The 14,744-nt window shown below is 43.8% G+C and overlaps 2 protein-coding genes across 2 annotated transcripts; one reads left to right on the forward strand and one right to left on the reverse strand.

Annotated features, from left to right (window-relative positions):
* Positions 1-475: 475 nt before the first annotated feature.
* Positions 476-1,238, forward strand: LOC311124059 (heparan-sulfate 6-O-sulfotransferase 3-B-like; the record flags this gene model as incomplete). The annotated part of the gene is made up of 1 exon (XM_084198276.1): positions 476-1,238. A coding segment is annotated over one exon (763 nt), but the record flags the coding sequence as incomplete, so codon positions are not given.
* A 4,387-nt stretch (positions 1,239-5,625) lies between these two features.
* Positions 5,626-6,684, reverse strand: LOC311124060 (2-oxoglutarate receptor 1-like; the record flags this gene model as incomplete). Its single annotated transcript, XM_084198277.1, has 1 exon — positions 5,626-6,684. The coding sequence occupies one exon, from the start codon at positions 6,682-6,684 to the stop codon at positions 5,626-5,628; it is 1,059 nt and encodes a 352-aa protein (XP_084054403.1).
* Positions 6,685-14,744: the final 8,060 nt, after the last annotated feature.

Genomic DNA, 14,744 nt, shown 5'->3' on the forward strand with positions numbered 1-14,744 from the left:
GCGCAATGAAACAGGCTACTTAAATGTAGCTATTTGTTATGTAGTGAAAGGAATGTACCAAGGTATGAATATTCAGGAGATAGGGAGGCCTAGCAATAAGATGAGAAATATCTCTTCACTATTATTCCGCATTAGAAATGAGATAGCCCACTGTGCTCTCAGCTCATTAGGATCACTGTTTAGAGATAGCGTTATTAGAGTTTCCTATCTTCTAAAGCTGGCTATTTTTAAAAGTGAGAAATATGATATTTTCTTCACTCTTTTCATCAACCCATTTCCACCTTTTTTTTTCTCTCACGTGGTCAAATAATTATAGCTCATTGCCACCATCTATCTCATCAGTGAGTGTTAGATAGAGGGAGTGAAAGTGAAAGACGTGTGCCAGTCTCACTCTCTCAAACTCTCCCAGTTCTGTCATTACAGATTGGAGGAATTGTATTGAAACTAACGTCTCTTTCTGTCTTTGCTGCTGCAGGAACTTCTACTACATCACCATGCTGAGGGACCCTGTCTCCCGCTACCTGAGCGAGTGGAAGCACGTGCAACGCGGCGCCACCTGGAAGACAGCCCTGCACATGTGTGACGGCCGCTCTCCCACCCAGGACGAACTGCCCGCCTGCTACAGTGGCGACGACTGGACCGGGGTCACCCTGACCAACTTCATGGACTGCCCGTCCAACCTGGCCAACAACCGGCAGGTCCGCATGCTGGCCGACCTCAGCCTGGTGGGCTGCTACAACGTCTCCTCCTTTACCGCCGGCGCCGAACGGGAGCGCGGCCGCGTCCTACTAGCCAGCGCCAAGAACAACCTCCGCAACATGGCCTTCTACGGCCTGACCGAGTTCCAGCGCAAGACGCAGTACCTGTTTGAGCGGACGTTCGGCCTGCGCTTCATCCAGGCTTTCACGCAGATCAACAGCACGCGGGCAGCCAGCGTGGGGGTGGGGGAGGGGGCTCTGCGGCGGCGCATCGAGGGGCTCAACGCCCTGGACATGGAGCTGTACGAGTACGCCAAGGAGCTGTTCCTCCGGAGGTACCAGTACAGCCGCCAGACACAGCACCGGGAGCAGAGGCTGAGGAGGAGGCAGGAGAGGCAGGAGGAGAGGGAGCGGCTGCATCAGCACAGAGCCCCCATCTCCAAATCCAGGAGGGAGGAGGAGGAGAGGGAGATAGAGGGGGAGGAGGTGGGAGGTGTAGCCACCACAGAGGACTACAGCAGCCAGGTGGTGAGATGGTGAGGCCGTAACACCCATGCTAGGACTAGTACTTCCTGTCAGTTTCGCTCTCTCTCTCTCTCTCTCTCTCTCTCTCTCTGCCTTGGGCTGCCCAATGGTGTCTTAATCTTTCAGATGGGTGTATTTATTATTACTATGTATTATGATGTGGTCAACTTTTGTTTCTTCTCATGCAGAGTTTATTGTGTCTGTCCTTCAAAGTAAGTGAACAACTCTAGGGTGTCAAATGGACATTTAACAAGATTTTATCAGAATCTCCATGGGACTGTACATAAACAAAATGAGCGCCTCAGGATTCTTTAAAAGTAATGTGGTTCGCTTAGGGTTGCAAAGGGAGGGTATATTAACAGAAACCTTCGAAGTGTACCAGTAAACTACCAGAATTTTGATAGCTTTCTTTTTGTATTTTACCAGATGACATCTACTGGCCATTTTGGGTACTTCATATTATCACAGGTGTCTGTAATAATCTATGGCCCTCTATTTGGCCTTATCACATGTAAAATGTATAAAATGAAATAAGATGATTCTAAAATAAGAAATTGAATGGAAAACCTGTAAAATATTATCCTGATATAAACCATCAACTTGAATACCATTGGTGTTTAATATGAGGGTTTCAGCATTAAACACCTTTATATATTTTTACACACTTTTATTTATTTTACTATCTCTTTGTTGTAAATGTTTTGGCGCCAAACTGGTGACAGTTGTGAAAAAAAGTCAATAGTTGGAAGAGTTGTAGTGTTAAATGAAAAATAATGCCATTCTTGATTAGATGCTTTTTTTTCATTAATTAGGCTATTTTCTCTTGAACCAGTCACAGATATAAAAAATGTATACATATATGAATATCTAGCTTTTTAAGTTATTCGAGTAAATGACCAAAGTTACCATAGATGACATGTTAATTACTGAAAACTCCGGTAACTTTGGTGAATTACCGGTAGCTTTGCAACCTAGGTTCTCTCTCTGGACTTGCTCATGATATCTACAGTAAGATATGATAGTAATAACACAATAAATTATTCATTAACCACCCTCCCATACTTTGGTTATTTAGGACAGGACTTGTATTAGTTTACCTTGTAAGTTTGCTTTCCAACTATGAGTTAATATGTACAGTATGATGGTATTCAACACATTCACCTGTAGGAAAGCTGTTCAATAAATGTACGCAGCATACCACTGATTTCCAAGCTTTCCAAAACATGTCCTTTTTTTCTGCCCTGTTCACATTGTGAACAAAGAACAATGACATCCACTTCTCTTTGCACGCTTTCCCTGTCAAATCCACACACACACACGCACGCACACACACACACACACAAACACGCACACGTAGACACACACACACACACTCACTGTATGATGGAACTCTAGAAATAAACTCCGGGGGGGGGGGGACACAATAGGCTGGCTGTCTGAACCAATTAATGCTCTCTTACATCATGGTGGTGTAGAGCAGCCTTTAGCCATTAGTTGTGGTTACAGGCAGTTCAGGGTGAAACGGAGTGTTTAAAGTGCGATTGAGCTTGACTCCAACGCAGCACAATAAAGAGTAGGCTATCTTAATGCCTTTCTCCTTCATCTGGGTACATAGTCACTCTGGGGATTTCTACACACCAGGGAGGCTGGAGAGAGTATGTGATGTGATGAAGAGAGAACAGAACCAGTGATCTATGTATGGAGGAGGAGGAGGAGGGAGAGGAGGAGGAGGGAGAGGAGGAGGAGGAAGTCAGTGTGTTCTTACCCCAAAATAGCCTATTTTCAGCCCAGCTGCAGTTCTCAGGCTATCTAATTGCTATCGCAGTAGGAGAGAGAGAAGAGAGACTCATTGAGGTCAATAATTGTACAACCATCATTACTTCTTATCAAGTCAACCCAGTAACAGTGAGATACGTTGTTTTTCTCCATAACTATTACCATGCACTACTGTGAATAACACTTAGAATGTGAAGCTTTTTTTGAAAGCAGTAGAATCCCAGTAGAAATCCATTGTTGAAAGAATTCAGACCTAAATTAACCTGAGTGTCAAGTCCACCGCTTCCCCAAATGACACTTGTTCTGACCATAGGAGATCTTTTACTTTTAGAATAATTTACATGAGCAAGCACTGTGACATGGTTAGTGACGCATAAAGGGATATGACACATGGCACTCAGTAGAATCATTTGGTGACATCAGTTCTAAAGAACAAACAACCCTGTCACTCCTATTTTCTAAGGAAGATCTCTCACTGTTGATAGAAATGGGTCGTTCCGGTGGTTCAGGTTCACTAATTTACCTTAAATATACATTGAAATGAAATGCAGACAGCCCTGAACCACATGGAGTCCTTATAATTGGAACACGTATGTCATACTCAACATATTATGTAGAATTGATGTTTGGGAATTAGAAATTGAAAGTAGCTGTGGTCTGTAGAGACACCTGTAAAAACAGAGGCTTTGTCGACTTAAATTCCAGTTGGATCACATGGGAAAGGCGTGTGCTGATCGAAAGACAAGTGTTTAATTGAGAAACATGAAAATATGCGGAACAGAAAGGGAGGTGTGGAGGAAGGAAGAGATCACACCCTGTAAAGGGTTTGCCAGACAGAAACAATTTCTACCACCCATACACAAAAAATGTATGCACGCATGACTGTAAGTCGCTTTGGATAAAAGCGTCTGCTAAATGGCATATTATTATTTTTATTTCCTGGTTCCCAGTCAGTGTGAAACACAACACTATTCCCTATATGCCTCCCAAATGGTACCCTATTCCTTATATTTAGTGCACTACTTTTGACCAGGCTCTAGTCAAAAGTAGTGCACTATAGGGAATAGGGTACCATTTGGGACACAGCCCCTGACTAGCCTGGGAGTACACTGACCACAGAATAAATCACTAAGCCGCAATCACGTCGTTACTGTTTGTGCACATACGTCCATGTGCGTCCACATCACAGTGAAGAACGACATCATTGCCAAAGATCTGTACCCCTGTACATAAGAATGACAGTAGATACTATGATAGGAGACCGCATGCTCATGTTGGCATACACCCGCACATTCTCAAAATGCTCTAATGCATAACACTGCTTCTAATGATATGTAATCTGTGAGGGTATCAAGTTGACGTGGGGAATTCACAAAATGTCACCAAAGGAGCTTTTCAACAATGTTTACTGGAACGGTAGAGGAAGAGATTGAAAGGTTGAGAAGAAACTATAGCCAACAATCAAGTGCAACTAGAGACAGGAGGAACTTGTTGCACGCATAGGCCTACTAATTTATATTCATATTCAAGCTTCCATTCTAGCCACACCTCTTTATTGTTCTCATAGTGTTATGATAGCAAGATACTATACAGAGGTCTTCTTTACTGTCAGAGAGTTCACTCAAGTGTTTCTTTGCATTAGTTACTTGCTTTCAGCATTGAATCTGAAGTGAGGTCTGGGTTCCCACAATGTAGGGTAAACAGTGGACATTACCACCCTTTGATGTGGGACTCAATAGTACAGCCTCAAATAAACATTTAAGCACCACTAATCTGACACTAGTTTGTTAACTATTTGATTTTATCAAATGATGAAATTAGTTGAAATTAAATTGGATGAATAATGTATTATAGTAAATAGCCTTCAGAGGAAAAGCATGATGATACAGTTTACTATCAGTTTCCTTATTAGGAAGTGGTCCTGTGATTGTAAGATGAAAAATAGATGTCACTTAACAGCAGGAAATCTTTCCCCCCAGCCAATGTGTTCCTTATTCCTAGACTCTCATTTCATTGTTGCTTGCATTAAGTAGGTGCTCAATACAATGCATCAAATACCCACTGAGCTCTGAGACGGATATTGATTTGTTAAATGTTGATTGTTAAACATCTATTTATAATGAACTGATATGGCAATATCAATTAGAGTATACAGTAGATATAAAGTCACTCTTTACAATTATCTAATATTTTTATAGAAACCACATCAATGTTGTAAACCTCATATTGGTGTATAATAAAATCTGATAAAAGGTTTTCTATTTACAGGATCACAGTACAGTATATACAATATTATAAACTGGGTGGTTCGAGCACTGAATGCCGATTGGCTGAAAGCCGTGGTAGATCAGACCGTATACCACGGGTATGACAAAACATGTATTTTTACAGCTCTAATTACATTAGTAACCAGTTTATAATAGCGATAAGACACCTCGGGGGTTTGTGGTATATGGACAATATACTACGGCTAAGGGCTGTATCCAGGCACTTCGAGTCGCGTCATGCTTAAGAATAGCCCTTAGGTATATTAAGCAATAAGGCCCCCTCGGGGCTTATTGCTTAATTGTAGGACAATATATTGCCATGGTAGTAATGTCCACACAGAATGAAACAGAACACTGTATTATATTTCATGTCTATGGATGTCCATATCCGTGGCTGCTGTCCTTTCGGTTGAAGCTGTGTTACTGGGCTTACTGACGACAGCCAGGCTGAGTTTGAGGTGAGTCCTGGCCTTGGTCCACCAGCGGCCCCAGTGGAACACTCTGAGGAAGGCCTGCTGGAAGTTGTCCCCAGCCAGGGTGTACAGAGCGAGGTTAAAGAAGGTGTTGAGCCCCGCTATGGGCCTGGACAGGATATAAGCGGCGTGGACCCAGTGCTCCACCATACATGACGTCTCGGGCTTCCTCCTGGTGTCTACTCTTAGTATCCTCAGGACGTGGTAGGGCAGGAAGCACACCACAAACACCACCAGGATCACTACGGTGAGGCGGCGTGCCCGCACCCGGCGAGGGCTGTGGGTTTGGGGCCCCTTGGCTAGTTTCCGGACGATACTGGAGTAACAAACCACCACCACCACTAGGGGCAGCAGGTAGCCCAGCACGGTCAGCAGCCAGCCGTACCACCACAGAACAGTCGGGTCGTTGCTAGCAAAGTCCAAACAGGTGCTCTTGTTGTTTCGCTTCTCCATGGTGATCATGGTGAGCATGGGCACTATCTCCGCCGCGGCTATAGCCCAGACCGTGGCGCACGCCACGATACCCCACCTCTTCTGCTGCACCTGCGCTGCCCTCAGAGGATGTGCCACCACGACATATCGAAACACAGCCAAACAGGTGAGAAACAGTATACTACCATATAGGTTAAAGTGGAAACTGAAACGCACAAAGCGACACATGAACTCGCCCAGGGTCCAGGAATCACCGTGGGTATAGTAGTAGACCAGGAAAGGCAGACTCAGGACATACAGAAGATCCGTCAACGCCAGGTTGACCATGATGATACTGCTGGACTTCCAGGGTCGTAGCTTGGCCAGGTAGATTGCGATGGAGGTGACGTTACCCAGCAGCCCTACAGCGAAAATGACACTGTACATGACTGGCAGGTAGTAGCTTTTCATCAGGTTGTCCACATTGGTGCAGTTATGGTCGGATTTGTTCCCGTCGTAGATGACGCTAGACATGACCGTACTGTGAGTGTTGTTATAGGCCTAGAAGAGGAACCTAAACAGAGACAGAGAGTTATATAATTATATACGTATACAGTGAGCTCCAAAAGTATTGGGACAGTGACACATTTGTTGTTGTTTTGGCTCTGTACTCCAGCACTTTGGATTTGAAACTACGGTTTAGCAATTACAACTCTTTTTGTACATAATGGAGGACCAACTTCTATGTGTATTAAAGTAGTAAAAAGTGAAGTATTTGGTCCCATAATATGTTTCTAAACACTTCTACATTAATGTGGATACTACTATGATTAAGGATAATCCTGAATGAATCATGAATAATGATGAGTGAGAAAGTTACAGAGGCATAAATATCATACCCCACCACAAAAATGCTAACCTCCCCTGTTATTGTAATGGTGAGAGGTTAGCATGTTTTGGGGGTATGGTATTTGTGAGTCTGTAACTTTCTCACTCATCATTATTCATGATTCATTCAGGACTATCCGTAATCATGGTGTAGTGAAGGTGCGTTCACATCACTAAAGGCTCTTCATTGCATGAGGAACACAATGGCATTGTTGACAAGCTTGCTAAGCAAGGTGATACTTGGGATATCACTCTGACAGATGTGACACCTGTCAGTGCAGTTTGGATCTTAAGGAGTATCAGAAAGATTTGTGGGTCTCTGATGGGGAATTAGAGGCTAACTTGAAGCGGGATTCACTGGTGACAGTTGTTCAGGGGATTGTACTTCAGGGTTGTAAATATGTGGTACCAGGCAAAAGCCTATAATCAAATTGTATATCGAATATTCTCCTGTTTCCTCTGATAAAACAGCTCAACTCGTGAAGCGGTTTTATTGGTGGCCAGGCTTGGCTGCTGATATAGACCATTGGTGTAAGACGTGCTTGGTGTGTGCGTCTGTTAACCAGTGGAGGCCTGGTCGTACAAGGCTCGGCAGGCCAGATCCACCGAGGGGTACCTGGGAGTCTTTGCAGATTGACTATATTGCAAAACAGCAGACTGTGTTGACTCAGTTACATGACAGACTCAAGGTCCTGTATGCACAGGCATCTCTGAGGCAACAGCAGTCAGACAGAGCAAACGACGCACTGTTCAATCCAGTGGTTGAAACTAAGTTCACAGAGGGGGACATGGTCATGGTGAGATTGTTCGTGAAAGAGAATGCTTTTGCGCCAAGATGGCATGGTCCTCACGAGGTCAAGGCTGTTAAGGCCCGACAGAAGTTTAAATGGTTTACACAATGTAAGCCATACTGGGGTCAAAGGTGATGAAGCAATGTTTTGACTTGGATGATCTTTGTTTTTTTCTATTTCTGTCTTAACAGGCTGGTGGTAGCTGTCCCCTGGACCCCAGAGGCCAGGAGAGTGATGGGACCAACCTGCATTGAATTAGGACTGTGAGTAGAGCGTAACCATGCTCTGGGGTCTGGGAGATGGGTATGGAAGCATAGTGGGCCATACACAAACAACCAGATTCCACTTTATCCTAAACAGATAGATATATGGCCCCCTGGGGTTACCTCAGGACCAAATTGTGCCACGCAGATCTGCTGTAACATAGGATCCAGCCATCTTCCCGCCTGCATAGACAAGGACTTTCAGCCCATTCACAAAGATATCAACTTTAAACTTGGCATTCATTTCCAATACAACAGAACAATCTGGTTCCAGGTATTGAATAAACCAAATACACCCATAGGTATACTGAACACACTTTATTCTGTTTATAACAATGGATCCCAAGAAGTGTTACCACATGACGGATCTGCTTCCTGCCACAAATAGGTGCATGTTGCACCTCATAACAGGACGCATCATAATATTGTTATTGCATTGTATAATCTAGATTTTCCTACAGGTGACCTCTACAGACTCAGACCTTTCGTCTGGACAAAACGCAGGAAGGGTATGTACTGTGTTAGTTCGTGTGCTGCTAATTTCACAGCCTGGACAAATGCAAAGACTTGTTCATGGTCAACTAAGTATTGTTTTAACCTTACTACATGCCAGTGGAGGCTGCTGAGGGGAGGACGGCTCATAATAATGTCTGGAACGGAGCGAATGGAATGGCACGAAACACATGGAAACCATGGGTTTGATGTTGTTGAGACCTTTCCACTAATTCCGCTCCAGCCATTACCAAGTGCCCGTCCTCCCCAATTAAGGTGCCACCAACCTCCTGTGCTACATGCGGCTATCACAAACCAACACAGTGTCCAAAACTATATCCAGTCCCTAAAGGTGGTCCTGTTAAAGGAAACATTAACAAGACCCTCTTGCATGATGTTTTTCTAGTTTTGGTCAATGTGTCCTCAAATCAAATCAAATCAAATCAAATTTTATTGGCCACATGCGCCGAATACAACAGGTGCAGACATTACAGTGAAATGCTTACTTAAAGCCCTTAACCAACAGTGCATTTATTTTTTATAAAAAAGTAGAATAAAACAACAAAAAAGTGTTGAGAAAAAAAGAGCAGAAGTAAAATAAAATAACAGTAGGGAGGCTATATATACAGGGGGGTACCGGTGCAGAGTCCATGTGCGGGGGCACTGGCTAGTTGAGGTAGTTGAAGTAATATGTACATGTGGGTAGAGTTAAAGTGACTATGCATAAATAATTAACAGAGTAGCAGCAGCGTAAAAAAATGGGGTGGGGGGGCAGTGAAAATAGTCCGGGTAGCCATGATTAGCTGTTCAGGAGTCTTATGGCTTGGGGGTAGAAGCTGTTGAGAAGTCTTTTGGACCTAGACTTGGCACTCCGGTACCGCTTGCCGTGCGGTAGCAGAGAGAACAGTCTATGACTAGGGCGGCTGGAATCTTTGACAATTTTGAGGGCCTTCCTCTGACACCGCCTGGTATAGAGGTCCTGGATGGCAGGAAGCTTGGCCCCAGTGATGTACTGGGCCGTACGCACTACCCTCTGTAGTGCCTTGCGGTCGGAGGCCAAGCAGTTGCCATACCTTGCGGTGATGCAACCAGTTAGGATGCTCTCGATGGTGCAGCTGTAGAATTTTTTGAGGATCTGAGGACCCAAGCCAAATCTTTTCAGTCTCCTGAGGGGGAATAGGCTTTGTCGTGCCCTCTTCATGACTGTCTTGGTGTGTTTGGACCATGATAGTTTGTTGGTGATGTGGACAACATATCTAATGTTCTGGCAGCATTCCAGGCTCATTGTAGCAGTAATGGTAGAACATACACATGGTTGCAGACCACAGGAGGTTGGTGGCACCTTAATTGGGGAGAACGGGCTCATGGTAATGACTGGAGCGGCATCAGTGGAATGGTATCAAACACATCTAACACATGGTTTCCAGGTGTTTGATGCCTTTCCATTTGCTCCATTCCGGCCATTATTATGAGCCGTTCTAATTTCAGGTTACAAGGGCAGACTTGCTGTCCAAGCCACACGCACACGTACAAGGCGTGGCTTCATCTGGGCTTTGGCTGGCGTCTTTGGGGCTGGGAACTTCATGTCTAACATATATCAGCTGGCTAAACAATTACATTATACTGCATGGATTTCAAATCAAGTAGCTACTGGTTTTCAGCACCTGACGCTTGGTGATGATAGTATTATCAAGGCCGTCAAGTCAGAAGCTGAGACATTATTGAAGCTTAGTCACATGGTTTTTGTCCAAACCTACACTGTGGAACATAATATAGCTTGTAGAACTTATGCACAGGACTTGTTCGCAGCTGCACGGCAGGAGATATTGGATCTTGGCCTGGGTAAGGCACCACGCCATGCGCTGAATGACCTTATTGTTTCACTTGGACTAGAGAAATGGTTCAAGTCAGACAATATTCAGAATATTCAATATGCAGAACTGTTAGCCGCTGTGATGATGTACAATTCTAAAGAATGTGTTGGCTGTATTGGTTTTTATGGAACTTCCCTTTTATTCTTCCGGACCAAATATTTCCATCTCAAGCTCCATCCACCCTTTGGGAGTGAGTGGTCGTTAAAGACCAAGTCATAAAATGGGATCACGTTGCTGGCTATTTTTGTATTAATGGTACTGATATGTCGGTAACAACTCGGTTTTGTTGTCATGAGACTTCAGTTATGTAATTTGCACCTGTAATACAATACAATCTGTAACTTTTAACGATATTAAACTGATGAGTGTACGATCACTTCACGCTATACTGATGCTATGTGATAAGTGAGATGAATTATTTATCCTACGGGGGCCTGACCTGTCCAGCTAACCACACTTTCTGCTTGGAAGTGACTGAGGATTTCACAATGGGACAGCTGAATATTCTATGCAGGGTACCCCTGGACACTGACATTGCCCCCTGGTGGGAGGATAGCTTATACGAGGAGAGCACCAGGTCTCTGACGGAGCCCATGGTACAGGAGCTTCAGCAGGATACCAGCTACCATCTTGCACACTCCCAGGTCGAAGTCATCCTGGCCAAGAAGACCGCAACTATCCTGACCAGCGCCTCCATTGCCTCAGCCAAATACGCATACACCTGGTGGGACTGGGTGTATCGCGCGTGCGTCTTGGCAAGCCTGCTAGTGGTAACTTTAGTACAGTGTTGCAATTGCAGACATTAGATCACCTCTCTTCGTACTTCTACTTCTTTCGCTATGGTACCTCTGGTTCTTTCACAACCCAGACGTGCCAAACGGGGGATTACTGTAGTCGGAAATAGAGAGAGTGAACTAATGTGAACGATGGTGATGAAGATGCGTTTAGCGATTTGCTGGCGCCGAGGCCCAGCGTGATGATTCAATCTCCATTTATGGCATTGTTTGAGTGACAGACCATCTGTGGGCTATCACAGGGGTCAAACACACCTTATCTGGGTAAATCTCGATGAAGAGAAATTCACATAGAAGTCCTAAGGTCACTGAAGCAAGGAGAGGTGAAGACTGATGAAACTTGAATCGATGAAATTAATTTAACTGTGTGAATTAAATGATCATGTTTGGATTGTTTCAAGAGTTCATAAAGAGCTATGAATTATGATATATTTTATTGTACTGTAACTGCTATGGATTTATTGTTACTGTTCATCCTACAGCGGATAGTTAAAAGAGGAGCGACACAGGGGTTTGCTCTTACCATACAGTGTTGAGATGTGGTGATTAGATTATAGAATGCGTGTGAAGTTTTATGCCTTTTGTTTTAATGTTTTGGGCCATGCAAAACGATGTTAATTAGACGATGGTAGATACTGGGATTCAGCGCTCTTCGAAGAATAAAAGATGGGTGTAAACATTGATCATGGAGTCATTGGTAAACCGATCTCCTGATGTACGTTTGTATGTCATAGTAGTGAGTTGTTAAGACTTAGGACATTTTGTATTCTTTTTATTGTGAAGATTTCTGGTATGTACCATTTGCTAATTGTATTCCTATTGCGTAACTGCAATAAATCTGATTACTTTTAAATGGATACGATCCGTAGTCCTCACATTTCTAAGTAATATTCCTTTAATTATTATTTGGTGAAATGTCTAATGGTAAATGTTATTCACAATACACATAGCATATATGCTCGGTCTCTAACTGTACATCTCTGAGCTAAGGTTAACTCAATAATTTAATGCTAGGACATTGATTGAAAGATATTAGCTCCTTGTTCCTCAGCCTGTTAATAATTGCATAACGGTAAACCTAGCCATGTGCATCTTATAGTATTCCGAGTGGTGATGCAAGGCTCACAACCTTGGCTATACCCACTGTATACGATTATGGGCCAATAGCCTTCACATAGTAATGTTGTCAGATAGTACGTCATCCTCAGACGAAGTGAATTCTATTCTACAATGGTGACATCCACATTCATTTAGAAGTGTTTAGAAACATATTCTATTCTTATTTACAATAAAAGTGACTCCAAAATGACATAATACATTATTTTCCATTCATTTCTTTTGAGTACAAAATTGTCTGAAACACAACCAAAACAAACAGCAAATGCATCCAACACATTTGTAGAGTCACAGGCATTTCCGATTGGTCAAATGTGATGAAACTCCGCAGGACTGTAGAACCTACCAACAGTAACGATCCCTGCTATTAGGCCTACTTCTACCACAGTCAACACAGAATATCTGTTAAACAATCTGCATACTGGGAGGCAGCAGGAAATCTGGTCACAATGCGGACAAAGTGAACGGAGAAGAGACACATTTTAATAAAATGGGTAGATGCAACAACTACAATGTGGGCACAATAAGAATGTGGATAAGGTCAGGACAAAGGACGCATGTTAGCGCCAGGTATAAACAAGGCTAGAGATACAGTTAGTGATATTGCAACTTACAGTCAGTCAGTCAGTCAGTCAGTGCTGCTCCCTCAGTCATCGGTGTCCTCTGTGAGACTTCCCCCCTCCTCCTCTTTCTTAAACATCAGCCACCTCTGGTCCCTCCTTTCAGCTGCATTAACCTCCTACAGCACTGTCTGGCCCCCACTACGGGAAAACCCAAGCATGTCACGCACTGTGCCTTTTTTGGGCGTGACCTCATTGACTTCTGCATAGAACACTTACGCACAAAGAACTCAGATCATATTTCAGTTGTATTTGACAGTAAACTATTTAACATATACTGGAAGTACAGTAGTACTTCCTCTTCACTATGGGTGCAGTACATAATTCCTGTGCAGCAGTTAAATACAGTGAGGGAAAAAAGTATTTGATCCCCTGCTGATTTTGTACGTTTGACCACTGACAAAGACATGATCAGTCTATAATTTTAATAGTAGGTTTATTTGAACAGTGAGACAGAATAACAACAAAAAAATCCAGAAAAAACGCATGTCAAAAATGCTATAAATTGATTTGCATTTTAATGAGGGAAATAAGTATTTGACCCCTCTGCAAAACATGACTTAGTACTTGGTGGCAAAACCCTTGTTGGCAATCACAGAGGTCAGACGTTTCTTGTAGTTGGCCACCAGGTTTGCACACATCTCAGGAGGGATTTTGTCCCACTCCTCTTTGCAGATCTTCTCCAAGTCATTAAGGTTTCGAGGCTGACGTTTGGCAACTCCAACCTTCAGCTCCCTCCACAGATTTTCTATGGGATTAAGGTCTGGAGACTGGCTAGGCCACTCCAGGACCTTAATGTGCTTCTTCTTGAGCCACTCCTTTGTTGCCTTGGCCGTGTGTTTTGGGTCATTGTCATGCTGGAATACCCATCCACAACCCATTTTGAATGCCCTGGCTGAGGGAAGGAGGTTCTCACCAAAGATTTGATGGTACATCGTCCCTTTGATGCGGTGAAGTTGTCCTGTCCCCTTAGCAGAAAAACACCCCCAAAGCATAATGTTTCCACCTCCATGTTTGACGGTGGGGATGGTGTTCTTGGGGTCATAGGCAGCATTCCTCCTCCTCCAAACACGGCGAGTTGAGTTGATGCCAAAGAGCTCGATTTTGGTCTCATCTGAACACAACACTTTCACCCAGTTCTCCTCTGAATCATTCAGATGTTCATTGGCAAACTTCAGACGGGCCTGTATATGTGCTTTCTTGAGCAAGGGGACCTTGCGGGCGCTGCAGGATTCCAGTCTTTCACGGCGTAGTGTGTTACCAATTGTTTTCTTGGTGACTATGGTCCCAGCTGCCTTGAGATCATTGACAAGATCCTCCCGTGTAGTTCTGGGATGATTCCTCACCATTCTCATGATCATTGCAACTCCACGAGGTGAGATCTTGCATGGAGCCCCAGGCTGAGGGAGATTGACAGTTATTTTGTGTTTCTTCCATTTGCGAATAATCGCACCAACTGTTGTCACCTTCTCACCAAGCTGCTTGGCGATGGTCTTGTAGCCCATTCCAGCCTTGTGTAGGTCTACAATCTTGTACCTGACATCCTTGGAGAGCTCTTTGGTCTTGGCCATGGTGGAGAGTTTGGAATCTGATTGATTGATTGCTTCTGTGGACAGGTGTCTTTTATACAGGTAACAAGCTGAGATTAGGAGCACTCCCTTTAAGAGTGTGCTCCTAATCTCAGCTTATTACCTGTATAAAAGACACCTGAGCCAGAAATCTTTCTGATTGAGAGGGGGTCAAATACTTATTTCCC

The sequence above is a fragment of the Coregonus lavaretus genome, assembly GCF_964263955.1.
Source record: "Coregonus lavaretus genome assembly, contig: HAP1_SCAFFOLD_4805, whole genome shotgun sequence".
In the NCBI taxonomy this organism is placed as follows: Eukaryota; Metazoa; Chordata; class Actinopteri; order Salmoniformes; family Salmonidae; genus Coregonus; species Coregonus lavaretus.